This window comes from Lampris incognitus, chromosome 2 (genome assembly GCF_029633865.1).
Source record: "Lampris incognitus isolate fLamInc1 chromosome 2, fLamInc1.hap2, whole genome shotgun sequence".
In the NCBI taxonomy this organism is placed as follows: domain Eukaryota; kingdom Metazoa; phylum Chordata; class Actinopteri; order Lampriformes; family Lampridae; genus Lampris; species Lampris incognitus.
The window spans coordinates 93978617-93993391 of record NC_079212.1 but is presented as its reverse complement, the minus strand read 5'-3'; the positions used below and the strand labels follow the sequence as shown (position 1 = coordinate 93993391).

The 14775-nt window shown below is 49.7% G+C and overlaps 1 protein-coding gene across 1 annotated transcript in view; it reads right to left on the bottom strand.

Moving 5' to 3' along the window:
- Window positions 1-1008: 1008 nt before the first annotated feature.
- grm2b (glutamate receptor, metabotropic 2b) overlaps window positions 1009-14775 on the bottom strand; it is a 66006-nt gene continuing 52239 nt past the window's right edge. The window contains exons 3-6 of the mRNA XM_056275352.1: window positions 11971-12808; window positions 9011-10074; window positions 2354-2546; window positions 1009-1582 (exon numbers count right to left, since the gene is read on the bottom strand). Of these exons, the coding sequence (XP_056131327.1) occupies window positions 1509-1582; window positions 2354-2546; window positions 9011-10074; window positions 11971-12808 (2169 nt within the window). The 3' untranslated portion in view covers window positions 1009-1508. The remainder of the gene's footprint in view (window positions 1583-2353; window positions 2547-9010; window positions 10075-11970; window positions 12809-14775) is intronic.

Below are 14775 nucleotides of genomic sequence, written 5' to 3'. Positions count from 1 at the left end.
CAGCGTGGCTGCATGTGGCGGTGCCTTTGTTACTGAGCCCACACGAAGCCACGGCTGAAAGATGAACCATCGGTGAACTTGTCACAAGGCGCGAATGCTAATTACGATTTGCGATCATGTTTTGTGGCATTTCAAAGCACATATGGTAGCTGCGGTCTCGAGAATTGTGCGAGTATCCTTTTCACACTGGAAATGCTTGACTAGGATTGTGTGTTTGTGCAGATACTCCAAACACATAAGCCTTCAGTTAACGTGTCAACTATAAGTGGTGCAGTGAGATAATGGGAAATAATTTAATGGTACCTTATGCGGAGGAAAAATAACCTTTACTTTCTGGTACAAGAAGGATGGGTGTGGGCGTAATGTATAGACACTTGTATATGATGTTTAGCTGTGTGGACAATATCATCAGGTCACACAAGACGGGTTTATTTGTGCATACTCGTAAAAAATAACTTGCCGGTCTCTGAAACCTGCCCCCCCCCCCACTGCAACTGCGGAGATGCATAATTCATTCGAGTTCGCAACTTAAAGCAAATATGTAGGAATGTGAGGATTCATAATGCAACCTGTGAACACCTCATCCTAGTGATGACTTGTCAGCAACCCCTCTTCCCATCCTTTTTGCGTTTCAGTTAATTAAAGATGACCCAGCTGTGACTTCCTCGCGCTGCTCTGAGCCCCTTCCCATCGCTGGCCGCAGTGAACGGGTCTGAGTGATTAAATCAACCTTGGATCAGGTTTTCTCTCTTTCTCTCTCTCTCTCTCTCCGCTGACCTTCATGGTGTTACTAGTATGGAGGAGAAAAGACATGAAATGGAGGAGAGCCGTGGTGATAGGAGAGGTGCGGGGCAGAGGTGTCGCAGTGTCTGGATAGACCCACAGCACGACGTGGGCGTTTATTCTTAAACAGCCGCCCTTGAAGAACTGCGAGTCATAACGGTGGCGTTTTATCTTTTAATATAAAAAAAAAACATTTTATTTACATAAATTACAAGAAAGCACAAACTGATTCACCATAGTCTACATGAAAACATCCTTTACATGGTGTAGTTGCCTAGTTTTTTGTTGTTTTATTTTCATCACGTCCACTATGGTTAACCGCATATAACGTTTTTAGTCATTTTCTACAGAAGTGTTTCGCTAGTACTCACAGCACGGCAAGGACAAGATAAGGACCGCTACGACTGTTTCACGACCAGCCAGAAAACAAGACCTTCTCACGACGAGGCGCAAAATGCATTCGAACCACATCTACCTGTAAACCGAGGAAAACACAGCATGTTGAATCTATACAAAACCGCTTCACGGTCCATACACACCGCTTCCCAGAGGAACGCCACTACGCTTCACAGTTACGAACACACGTTCCCGCCATCCCAGTCCAGCCCGGAACCATCGATCCCCCGCAGCTTGTTTTGATGGCGGGGGGGGGGGCAGCGTTGTTTGTGGGAGGGGCCAAATGAGGATTTCGAATAGTTGTCTCGCGTTTAAAAAGGGGAGCCGTCTCACAAAGATGACGTCGTAGAGTCCACCACTTCGCGTCCGTTGCACACCGCTGGCACGTAGTTGGAGGCGGAGCCTGCCGGAACAACAACAATGATAATTAACAATAAAAATAATAACAGTAGTAATAATAACAATTTATTTATATAGCACTTTTCAAAACAATCACAACAATCAGGGGAAAGCTTCCCGGCAGCATTACAATACATGTCTTAACCTGGGATGCGGAGCAATATGATGTAAAACGTGCAATGTTAAATTGGCAGTCTGTTGGAGAGAGCGCAAGCAGTGTTGTTTTGTTGTTGTTTTGTTCAGATTCTAATTTTTATCCGAGGAAAACTCATCTGTCATATACTTTCAGTTCTTGCACAGAAACCCCACATAGCAGGACAGAAAAGTGCTTAATAATATGCAATATAAACATCATCATTATACATAAGCTGCAATGTTAGTCGGGTCAAATGAGCCCCCACCTCCACCCCACCCACCCACCCTTAAGTCAATGTGCTCAGCCAGTGAACTGAATATCATATGTAAATGTTCCTATGGCAACCACTCAATAACCAGATGTCAACCCAATTAAGCAATTATGGGAATATTTCAACAGCATCTTAGTATCTTAGCATAGTAGTAGTAGTAGATCTATATTGGCTTGTGTCTACAACAGCCACTCTAAAGTTAAGGGTTCAAGATGTTCACTCTGAATCAGGGTTAACATTCAGAATCGTGGACCAAGCAACGCGCCCCACACAGTACAGATCAGATCTACAACCACTAAATACAGTCTTCATGCTGGTGTGATAAGTCAGTCATCTTCGGTGTTATGGTTTACAATAAAGACGCGTACCTTTCGAGTAGCTGGAGCTGGGGGCGGAGGCGGAGGCAGACACCGTGGCGCTGAAGCGGTTGGCTGTGACCCGGAGCGTGCTCACGTTCTTCTGGGGCTGGAACAGGATGATGTGGACCTTAGGGGCAAAGAGGCAGCCCAGCACCACGGAGCCACTCAGACTGACAGAGATACACATGGTGGTGGTCTGCACCTGAGGAATGCAGATTTGAGAGGGAGAAAAGACTGAACGATGGTCTGAACGTTACTCCATGAACACTGTGCGTCAGTCTGCCTCTGTCTGTCTCCAGGCAGATAACTGCTCGTGCCGAGACACCTGTTAAAATGCTATTGGGAGGATTTTAGTTATATAAACTGAGCTTTGAGCAACTGTCCTTTCTCAGGTAGAGCCTGTGGGAGAACTACCCATTTGAAGACATGCACAATTCAAAAATGCATGGTAATCTAAAATAAAAATGTGTATAAAAATAAAAAATGTAACACTTTATAACTACACAAATTAAGTATTAGTTAAGTATTAGTAACTACTGAATTCATCATTTGTAAAGCAGGACATGCACCAATGGTTAGTGTGTTAATGGATGTTTTATAAATACTTATTAATACTGCGATGCATGGTTAATTCATGCACAGATGCATATCTAAATAGTCTGTCAATCACGTACTTACACTTTCTAAAGGATCTTATGACCCTTTAAACTTTTGTGAGTCTCAAGGTACTGCTGGCCTTTCAGTCTCATATATATAGTCCTCAATTTAGATGAGCTCATGCAAAATACTTAACAACTAGTAACCAACTGAATTAATCATGAATTGCAGTATTAAGTATTTATAAAACATCTATGAACACACTAACCACTGGTACATGTCTTGCTTTACAAATGATTTAAAAATGGTGAATTCAGTAGTTACTAATACTTAACTAATGCTTCATTTGTGTAGTTGTTATAGTGTTACCAACATTTTATAATTTTTTTATAAAAATTTTATAAAAATAAAAAAATAAAAAACGTGTTTTTATTTTATTTTACAAACTCAGTCTTACCTTCAGTCTAACCTTTACATTAAAATAGATGCATGTTTGTGTGGTTTTATTGTAGTCTGAATTATAAAATAGCTGAGTGGCTGGATTCAGTGTGTTCACCTCTTTATTCTTAAATACCAGGCTGAACTTGAGAATAACATGGAAAGGCAATACTCCTGTTACCCCTTCATGGCTCATACAACTTTATTTTAGCAGCATCCATATTCACGTGTGCCCTTACGTTGGTGTGTGCGTATGGTTATGCATAGTATTTTCATGAGCATGCATATGAGGGAGGGAGGAAAGCACTGCTGGCTGTCTTGGCAAGTCGGGGCTTTGTTAGTCATACTGTTCCAGCAGCTAATGTGAACTGACTGCTGTGGTCGTCTTCCTCAGTACTTCCTCTCCTTCACCCACCGGTTACCCCTGCAGTCCGGGAGCTTCGGCTTACAGAACCACGGCATGACGTGAACCCCCCCCCCCCCCCCCCGAAACACACGCCACGTGATTACCCTGCGAGGGAAGTCGCCATGCATAGAAACACTGGGTTGCAAAAAAAAAAAAACACCAGTGGAAAACAAGAAAAAAAAGTGATGGCACCCTCGTCCGTGCCGCCGGTACGCTGAGGTTTTTGTCATGCAGTTATTTCAGTAGCGCTGAACTACCACCCCCCCCCCGCCCCAGGTCTTCCTCCATTGAACCGCTTGTCAGAGAGATGACAGCAGCGACACCAACGCCTCACGTTTTGCTTTTTTGACACCTGAGGAAGAGTTGTTCTGACTTCCTCGTCATCCTCATTTGCTCCATGTGCCTCTTTCTAATATTAACACATTTTAATCATCTTACCGTTCGCACGTTTAGGTTCCGCTGGAGAAGTCGCTGTTGCTGCCCTGTGTGTCGTGTTTCTCACTGGTGTCGTGTGTTTGCAGCGACGCGGTTTGTGTGTGTGTGTGTGTTACTTTATGTGGATGAATAGTGGCTCCTAATTCATTTCTTTACAAGATGTAGAGGTATGGGGGACAACCTAGCCAATACACTACAGGAAGCATCCTGCTGAAAGCGTTGCTGTGCTATTACCGGTCCTGGGTTTTGATTTTATAAAAGAAGAACAAAACCAGAACCGAGGACTTAAAAAAAGGGGAGAGCTGCTGACAGAAAACGGGAAGTCGGCCATGTTGGTGAATATACACGCAGTCCCGCGAGACCCCGAGTTCATCACGAGCGACTGAGCAGCGAGGGTCGTCTCTCGTGCAGAAAAACATCCAGAACCGGTCTGAGACGTGGAAACTGCGCTCACGACTACTACTGTTGTTGGTGTCACACAGAGGTCCCTGCTGCCAGCCGAACCTCCCAGGGTTCTGAGTTCATCCCATCCACCGCTGCTGCTGCTCCAGTAAATACACCGGCCCTCCTCAGCCGAACCTCCTAGGGTTCTGAGTTCGTCCCGTTCACCGCTGCTGATGCTCCGGTAAATACACCGGCCCTCCTCACCCGAACCTCCCGGGGTTCTGAGTTCATCCCGTCCACCGCTGCTGCTGCTCCAGTAAATACACCGGCCCTCCTCAGCCGAACCTCCTAGGGTTCTGAGTTCATCCCGTCCACCGCTGCTGCTGCTCCAGTAAATACACCGGCCCTCCTCAGCCGAACCTCCCGGGGTTCTGAGTTCATCCCGTCCACCGCTGCTGCTCCGGTAAATACACCGGCCCTCCTCAGCCGAGCCCGCGTGTCGTTTCATTCCTCCTGGGTATCAGAGGTGTCTGGTTTTAATGATTTAGAGCCGGGACGACCGATCGGCGTCGACATTAAAAAAAAAAGGCCCGGGGTACCTGGTGGGGGTCCAAGGTCTGGTGTGGGACTGGACCTCCCCTCGTCCGCTCGCACGTCGCAGGCCTCGCCGTGCACGCGGGCCGTGGGGGTCGCCCGAGGCGCGGGGAGGAACAGCCTATAGAGCGTGTCAGCGGTGTTTCCGCCCACTGTGCTGCCTCATCCAGCAGCCACCACGCCGGGAATGCTGTAAGTCAAGCAGTGGATTTTCCACGCTGATAAAAATCAAACGTATGGTGGCGAATTCTACTGAGAGTGTTTCTGCTCCGGGTTCATTCGCATGTTACCCACAATGCAACTGAGGCGTCGCTGTTTTGGTTATGTTGTGGGATACTGATGTAAACTACTAATAAGACACGTTAGTCCCTAGTTAACGCGTCTGACCCTTTAGCCGAGCGGTTAGTGATGTCGCCTTGTGGTGCAGTACACCCGTATCGAATCCCGCACCGGGCAAAAAAATAACCGGTTACGTTGGTGGCAGCGGTGGGATCCGGAAGTGTGCAGATCCTTAGAAGTCTCTTCGGAGCGCGGAAATAACAAAGCGCGAGGACGCGCTTCCGGGGTGGGTGACGACTGTAAACTACTAATAAGACACGTTAGTCCCTAGCAAACAAGTCTGACCCTTTAGCCGAGCGGTTAGTGACGTCGCCTTGTGGTGCAGTACACCCCGTATCGAATCCCGCATCGAGCAAGAGAATAACCGGTTACTATATGTTTGAAGTCTTTAATAAAGAAATCTTCTTCTTGTTCATAGTTTTATTTTTTAACAAGAGTAAAAAAAAACTACTACTGCTACTTCTTTGCCGCCAACGTGACTGTTTAACCACACAGGCAACAACCGTTCAAAGTAGGCTGGAAGGACCCTTAATGGACTGACCAATAGAATTGCTTCGTAACAACTTCCGACTTCCGGGGTATACGGATCGTAGGGTATAACTACACACGCTATTCCCCCAGTTCCCCCTCCACCCTGAACAGACGCTCCGACCGACCAGAGTAGGTGCTACTGCAGCGACCAGGACACATACCCACATCCGGCTTCCCGCCCGCAGACACGGCCAATGGCACGCCCGACCAAGCCAGACCACACCGACGTCAGAGAACTAGCGGCGACGAAGGCTGGCTGTTGCGTCGCCTCGCGTCGCCTGCGTCTGGGCGAAAAAGGTAGCACTTGAACACGCCGCAAAGACGTACAGCCAGCGACCATTTCCTCTCAACGTACGCCTGCGTGAGAGGAAATAACTCTCCATACCAGCAGGTAGTCTGTATTCTCATCTCATCTTCAGCCGTTTCTCCGGGGTCGGGTCGCGGTGGCAGCAAACTAAGTAGGGCACTCCAGACATCCCTCTCCCCAGCAACGCCCTCCAGCTCCTCCTGGGGGATCCCAAGGCGTTCCCAGGCCAGATTGGACATGTAGTCCCTCCAGCGAGTTCTGGGTCTACCCCGGGGTCTCCTCCCAGTTGGCCGTGCCCGGTAAACCTCCAAAGGAAGGCGCCCAGGTGGCATCCTAATCAGATGTCCGAACCACCTCAACTGGCTCCTTTCGACGCGAAGGAGCAGCGGCTCTACTCCGAGCTCCCTCCGGATGTCCGAGCTCCTCACCCTAGCTAACGGGTCTGACCCTTTAGCCGAGCGGTTAGTGATGTCGCCTTGTGGTGCAGTTACACCCCGTATCGAATCCCGCACCGGGCAAGAAAATAACCGGTTACATTGGTGGCAGCGGTGGGATCCGGAAGTGTGCAGATCCTCAGAAGTCTCTTCGGAGCGCGGGAAGAACAAGCGCGAGGGCGCGCTTCCGGGGAGGGTGACGACTGTAAACTACTAATAAGGACACGTTAGTCCCTAGCTAACGGATCTGACCCTTTAGCCGAGCGGTTAGTGATGTCGCCTTGTGGTGCAGTACACCCCGTATCGAATCCCGCACCGGGCAAGAAAATAACCGGTTACACTGAACATGTTAAAAACGGGCATGTCTGTTACAGATAGCGGGGATGTGGTGGAAGGTAATGGGGACGTTATGCGAGAAGTTGTATTAGACAACATGCTGTTTCCCACCATGAGGGTAAAGAGTAGGCAAATAGATAAGGTTGCTTCTGTGACCAAGAGAAGGGTGAAGCTGAGACCAATACAAACTTGTGTCTGTTATGACTTGCTTGACTCGCGGTCATTAGAAGCTTGCTTGTGAACTCTGAGAGGTTGGCTAAGAAGTCCATTATTAAACCACGTCACTAGTATATCCATATATTCCAGGCCACTGTGGGATTCACAGACATCCCAGGTTGTAGTCATGCATAATTTTTCCGCATTCATTTACTCATTCTCTTCACGGTCAGTTTTTGTGTCTGTGTGTGTGATGGCTAAAGGCTGCGGATGCATACAGCTGGAGCTGGAGTGAAAGCGTTGACTTTCACTGAGGCAGAGTCTGAAAGGTGGCCGCGGGCCCTCTCTCATCCCTCAGTGCGACTGTTTCAGCAATTAATTTTTATTTAACGCGGTATTTCTGACTGCTCCAGAGGTAACCGTGGCTTGCAGGCCTTTTTTCATTTTTTTGGTGGAATGCTATATTTTATATTCTGGAGACGCCCTCCTAGGTTTGTCTTTTGCACACACACAAAATCCATATTTGAATTCCGGAGCACTAATTCGGAGCGGAGCCATGGCTCGGTCCGCCTGGCTGCCAGTAGTTGTTGTTATTGTGTGGCACCTTCTCGGCGTCTCCCGGGTCTTTGTTCTTGCCGTGGAAAGGTTCCTCAAGCCGCAGGAAAAGAGATCCGGCTCCCTAATGAGACGGGTTGAGCGTGATCAAATGGACTATATATACAGGAGACGCTCGGGCCTGCTTCTTCCGGTCTGGTAAACACACCATGGGATTCGAGGGGTGGGCCAAACACTGTGTCTTCTACTGACGCTTTTAAAACTGCTTTTGGTTTTGTTTTGGGTTTCTTTTGTTGAAATGCTGATGAGCCACTAATTAAAAAAAACGAAACGTTAAATGAGCACTTCTATCCATAATAATAACTGAATTAAAAACATGTTTACCTATACAGGTCATTACCAGCAGCTAATTAACTTGGTGGTCAGGTGACACGTTAGAATGGCTGTACTGTAAATGGGAGAAGATTTGCTTCCCGCAGTGATATTCAAATCACCGCTATGCTGTCAAAAGCGCAAGATAATCCTGTTTTCAAAGGCTTGAACACGACACAGCCGGTAACATTTGAATACTGCAGTAGTTATGATACCTATTTATAGAGCACGTTTACATTATTACGCAATGATTTGATATTGCTCGTGTGTATTTCTGAGACATTTCCAGCCATATAGGTACCACGTATTCCACCGGCTTGTTAGAAAGACATTTTCAGGGCGTCCGGGTGGCGTGGCAGTCTATTCCGTGGCGGGGATCGGCGGTTCGAATCCCCATGTTACCTCCGGCTTGGTCGGGCGTCCCTGCAGACACAATTGGCCGTGTCTGCGGGTGGGGAAGCCGGATGTGGGTATGTGTCCTGGTCACTGCACTAGCGCCTCCTCTGGTCGGTCGAGGTGCCTGTTCAGGGGGAGTGGGAACAGGGGGGAATAGCGTGATCCTCCCACGTGCTATGTCCCCCCGGCGAAACTCCTCACTGTCAGGTGAAAAGAAGAGGCTGGCGACTCCACATGTATCGGAGGAGGCATGTGGTAGTCTGCAGCCCTCCCTGGATCAGCAGAGGGGGTGGAGCAGTGACCGGGACAGCTCGGAAGAGTGGGGGTGATTGGCCAGGTACAATTGGGGAGAAAAAAGGGGGAAAAAAAGACATTTTCATTCTTACCCTATAATCACTGGCAGTGACGTAGAAGATGGGCTGGAAGGCTAGCCAGATGATGCAGGTGGTGTACATGGTGAACCCGATGAACTTGGCCTCATTGAAGTTCTCTGGGCACTTGCGGGTCTTGAAGGCATAGACGGTGCAGAGGATGATGAGGATGCAGTTGTAAGTGAGGGACAGGAGCATGCTGGAGTCCCTGCTGTTGCACTTGAGGATCACCACATCTCTTCTTTCTGGGCCCACCTCCTTCCTGACTCCAGGTATCTCCACCAGCAGCCAGACTACAGCCACAAGCAGCTGACAGGAGATCAGCACGCCACAGATGGCCACCTGGGAGGCGGGGCTGATGAATCGAGGCCTCTGGGCTCCGTCCTTCACGCCGCTGAAGATGCGAGCGATGCGGTTGGTCTTGGTCAGCAGGGCTGAGTAGCACATGGCGAAAGAGGTGCCGAGGCCTAGTCGCCGGAACGTACACACAGCTGTGGAGGGCTTGGCAATGTAGATGAAGGTCATGCTATAGCACATCAGCACCCCCAACAGGAGGATGTAGGAGAGCTCACGTCCGCTGGCCTTCACCACAGGGGTCTGGTTGTTCTTGAAAAATAGGCCCACCACTGACAGAGTACACAGTATACCCAGGCAGGAGATGGTCACAGGTCCAATAGCCCATGCATCTTCCCAGCGGATGTACTCCTCTGGCAGGTCATAGCAACCTGTCAGGTTGGCCAGGGGCCACTGGCCAAAGCTGCAGTCCGCACAGGTGAATTCATCCTGCAGATACTGGTAGGGCTGACAGGGGATACAGATCCAGCAACACACATCGCCAGGCTGCATACTCTTCACCTCGTTCTTCCTGCAGGGGTCGCTGCACTGGGAGGTGGGCGGTACCAGGCCGCGCCAGAGAACCAGGCTGGTGTTCAAGGTCAGGTTCTGAGCCCAGTAGCCCACCTTCTTATAGACAAACTTCCTGTCTTCCTTGTGGTAATGGAAGATGTTGTAGCGGCCGATACTGTCCCCGAAGGAGTCGAAGCGCACCATGTTCTCGGTTTCTACAGGCCGGAATGGCGCTGGTGGAGGGAAACAGAAATACAGTAATTATGATCTACCGTCAGCGACTGAAAAACTTGTCCAGAAGCATGGGAGAATGTGCTTCATGTCGGAAACTGCAGTTGGTGATGTAACTTTCACACTATGATGTGTGAAAACAAGAGATAATATAAGACTCTACAGCTAAGTTGTGAGAATTCCAAGAGAGAATTTTATTCTTGTCTGAGGACAAAGCAAGACGTCATTTTTAGTAAGCACAGGAGCCAATTAACACCCACAGTAAGCAAAATTTGTCTTTTATAATGAAAACTTCCCTTTCGCCTCAGCTTGGTTTGTAGATCTGCCCACCCGTGCCAGGTGTCTTGGGGAAGGGATCAGAGGAAGTATAGGGGCCACAACGAACAGTCCCTAGTGAGTCCAAGAGTTAGGAATTACACACATTTTCTCAACTGCACACATGCACATGCACGCTACACACTCACACCACACTCCCCTAACGTGTTTAAGTGTTCTTGCTCGAAGCTTCTGTTGGACCACTGAGTGCAATTTCATTTTGGAGGCTTTGAGACAGGCAGACTTTCTGTCTTGAAAGCCAGGGCCGCAGTCTGGAGCCAACACGCTCCGTAAGCACAATGAGTCAGAGCAACAATTTCCAGCTTAGCCTAACTGGGGGATGTTAAAATAGATACACCATATACTAAAAAGATGAAATGTTAACTAGGACATTGTTTCGGCTCCGAATCATTTGTTTCGCGGTGTTCATTCATTAAACATGGTCTCAGGATCGAGCAGACCGGATCATGTTCAGTCCTCTAATTGAGTTCGTTCATATTGCTGTGCTAAATTATGCATTTCTTTTTTCCCTAATTCAGTAATTGCAAAGTTTTTTTTCAACTGTATAAACTAGATAGTTTAAAGTCAATAACCAAAATTTGCCTTGAATTTAGAACCAAGTTTGCTTTCCAATGGCCTGATTACAAACATCCATCCATCCATCCATCCATCCATCCATCCATCCATTATCCCAACCGCTTATCCTGCTCTCACGGTGGCGGGGGATGCTGGAGCCTATCCCAGCAGTCACTGGGCGGCAGGCGGGCAGACACCCTAGACAGGCCGCCAGGCCATCACACAGGACCAACACACACACACACTCCCACACCCACACACATTCATACCTAGGGACAATATGGCCGATTCACCTGACCTACATGTCTTTGGACTGTGGGAGGAAACCGGAGCCCCCAGAGGAAACCCACGCAGACACGGGGAGAACATGCAAACTCCACACAGAGGACGACCCGGGACGACCCCCAAGGTTGGACTACCCCAGGGCTCGAACCGAGGACCTTCTTGCTGTGAGGCGTCCGCGTTAACCACTGCGCCAAACTTGTAAGCTAATATCCCCCCACCCCCCTTTTCTCCCCAATTGTACCCGTCCAACCACCCCACTCTTCCGAGCCATCCCGGTCTCTGCTCCACCCCCTCTGCTGATTCCGGGAGGGCTGCAGACTACCACATGTCTCCTCCGATACATGTGGAGTCGCCAGCCGCTTCTTTTCACCTGACAGTGAGGGGTTTCACCAGGGGGATGTAGGGAGGATCACGCTATTCCCCCCAGTTCCCCCTCCTCACCGAACAGGCGGCCCGACCAACCAGGGGAGGTGCTAGTGCAGTGACCAGGACACATACCCACATCCAGCCTCCCACCCACAGACACAGCCAATTATGTCTGTAGGGCCGCCCGACCATGCCAGAGGTAACACGGGGATTTGAACAGGTGGGCCCTGTGTTGGTATAGGCAATGGTTAGGTTAGGTTGCAAAGTTTTCTACACCACATTATCTGATGTATTTTTCTGAACCATGCCACAGTGACTAACAACCTGTCGGCCTTTGTTGTTACGGGGTGGCTTACCTTCAAACTTGGTCTTGAGGATGAACTCCCTGTAGAAGCGTTTGCCATTGCCCGGCTTCATGGCCTCACAGACTTTGGAAGCGTTTGGACATACGGCTTGCCTCATGTTGTGGAGGGCATAGGCCATCGCGTACACTGCGTTCACCACAAACATAATCTTGGACTCCTGTTCAAAGGTCCCATCCCGCAGGCTGCGGTCGCTACAGCCAGGCTCCTGGAGGCTGCAGCGAAACCGCCGCTCCCAGAACTCCTTGAACCACGGGTTCCTCGTGTTGGTGTAAGGGTTCAGCTTGGTGAAGTAGTCCTCAAACTCCCTGATGGGATAGGAGGCCAGCTCGAGGGTGAACGCGCCATTGGCCGCCGTCTCGCTCCCCCTCACCACGCCCTCCTGTGCCCCCCAGCCGTCACTGGCCACCCAGGTGAAGGTGACGTTCATTCGGGCGGCGGCAACCAGGAGCTCACGGGCGTCCTCGCTGCGGGTGAACAGGAGGACCACCTTTGCATTGGACTTCTGTTGCAGGGAGCGGATCACGTTCTCATAGCCCTGCCGGCTCATGGAGCGGCTCACCTTGGCAGAGGTGGCGATGCAGATTTGGCGAGAGCGGGCCTCCTGCTGAAAGGCGTCAATACCCGTCTCGCCGTAGTCACCCTCTGATGCCACGGTTGATACATAGGTCCAGTTGAAGTAGCGCAGGATCTCGGCCATGGCCTTGGCCTGGTAGAAGTCGGGGGGCACGGTGCGGGCGAAGTAGTCATAACGGGTCTTATCGCTGAGCTTAGCACTGGTGGAGGCATAGCTGATCTGAGGGATCTGGAACAGGCGGAGCAGGTTGGCGACCTGTAGGGCAGAGATGGAAGACTGCTCAGTAGGTCACAGTGATCACAGAACAGCTTCATGTCCTCATGTCTGGATCAAATGTTACTGATTCCTGTAACATGGAAGTAACTGTGTTGATGTAAGTGCTTTGTTGTTGAGTAATGCATCCATCCATCCATCCATCCATCCATTATCCACACCGCTTATCCTGCTCTCAGGGTCGTGTGGATGCTGGACCTATCCCAGCAGTCATTGGGCGGCAGGCGGGGTGACACCCTGGACAGGCCACCAGGCCATCACACACACACACACTCATACCTAGGGACAATTTAATACGGCCAATTCACCTGACCTACACGTGGGAGGAAACTGGAGCCCCCGGAGGAAACCAACGCAGACACGGGGAGAACATGCAAACTCCACACACAGGAGACGACCCACCAAGGTTGGACTACCCCGGGGCTATAACCCAGGACCTGCTGTGAGGTGGCCGCGCTAACCACTGCGCCAGTTTGAGCTATTACAAAAGCGAGAGAGACTTATCCTACCCAAAAAACACTTCCAAATATTCCAAATACAATGTAGTTCAAGTTTTTCTGTTTTGTTTTGTTTGTTTTTTTTACAATTAAGCTTAACCTCAACTTGATTTGATCAATATCCATTTGTCCAGCACCTGAGGTGGATCAACTATAGGCCGGCGCCTCGGGTCTTCGGTCAAGATTGACATTGGAGACAGGGGCGCCTGCCTGCACCTTTCACGTGTGATGGCATCTCGACCTGTTTATCCTGTCTGGCATCCACATCACGAACAGCAAGTGCCCCAAACCCCTCTCCGGAAAACCCCAGCTAACCAAACCCCTCTCCAGAAAACCCCAGCTAACACCAGCAGCAATAATACACAGATAGCAACTGCGGTGGCGTCTTTTCGCTACCTCCTCAAATAGGCCAGTGAGTCAAGCTATTCAGTCCAGCTCCTCAAGCCTCCGCACAAACTGGAACGGGCTCAAAATGGCCTGATTTATCATTTCCAAACAGGAAGTTACCATGCTCACCTACACCAGGCAAACGTATTGATTTCCCATGCATGTCCTTACAACTTACACGGCGGGCGTGATGATCTGCCACCGTGCAGCAACAACGACGTTGGGAAACGGACCTACGGGCATTTGATGCAAGTCTCATTGACACGATCACATTGAAGTTTGGGTATGCTGTCATGGTCATTATTTTCCCGCTCGGCGTTGTGAAGCCAGCAGCCAGAGAAGGCTGCCGGAAATGAGTCACGTCTCGGGATTTCTCGGGAGATCCGGCGTATTCTCAGGAGCGCGAGTATGAACACCTCCTCCCTCGGGCGTCCTCGGATGCTCGAGGTATCTAAAACAATGACATCCCTGTGGATCTAATTGGAGCCTCCCGTTGTTGTACTAAATCCCATTAAAATTCCAATTTATTTTCCCATCCCACTCATCCCAACCCACACTTTCGACAGCGCTATCATCCCAGTTTGGGATATCATTCTAATGGGATTTTCAGTAGCTCCACGTGCGCAGCAGGACGCGTTGTTGGCCCAGCATATAAAAAGAGTCCCGGCTCCGCCAGAGGTATAACACATGACGTCACACAGGGAGACGGTAGGTTTGATAACGGAGGGTGGAAAAATAAATTCAGCTGGTTGCTGAAATGGCATTCACACTCGAGTGTGTCCATCCACCCATCATCCGAACCGCGTATCCTGCTCTCAGGGGGGCGGGGATGCTGGAGCCTATCCCAGCAGCCATAGGGCGGCACCCTGGACAGGCCGCCAGGCCATCACAGGACCGATTATTATCGATCCGATATCTGATTATTATCGTCCGATAATGATGATGACGATGATGATGATGATAATTCCATTGAACTGTTGCTGTGCATGTAGTACATGACTGATGTGAAGTCAGTTTGTCAGCCATCTTTGATTTTGTTAAAATGGATTTTTTTGATTTGCACTC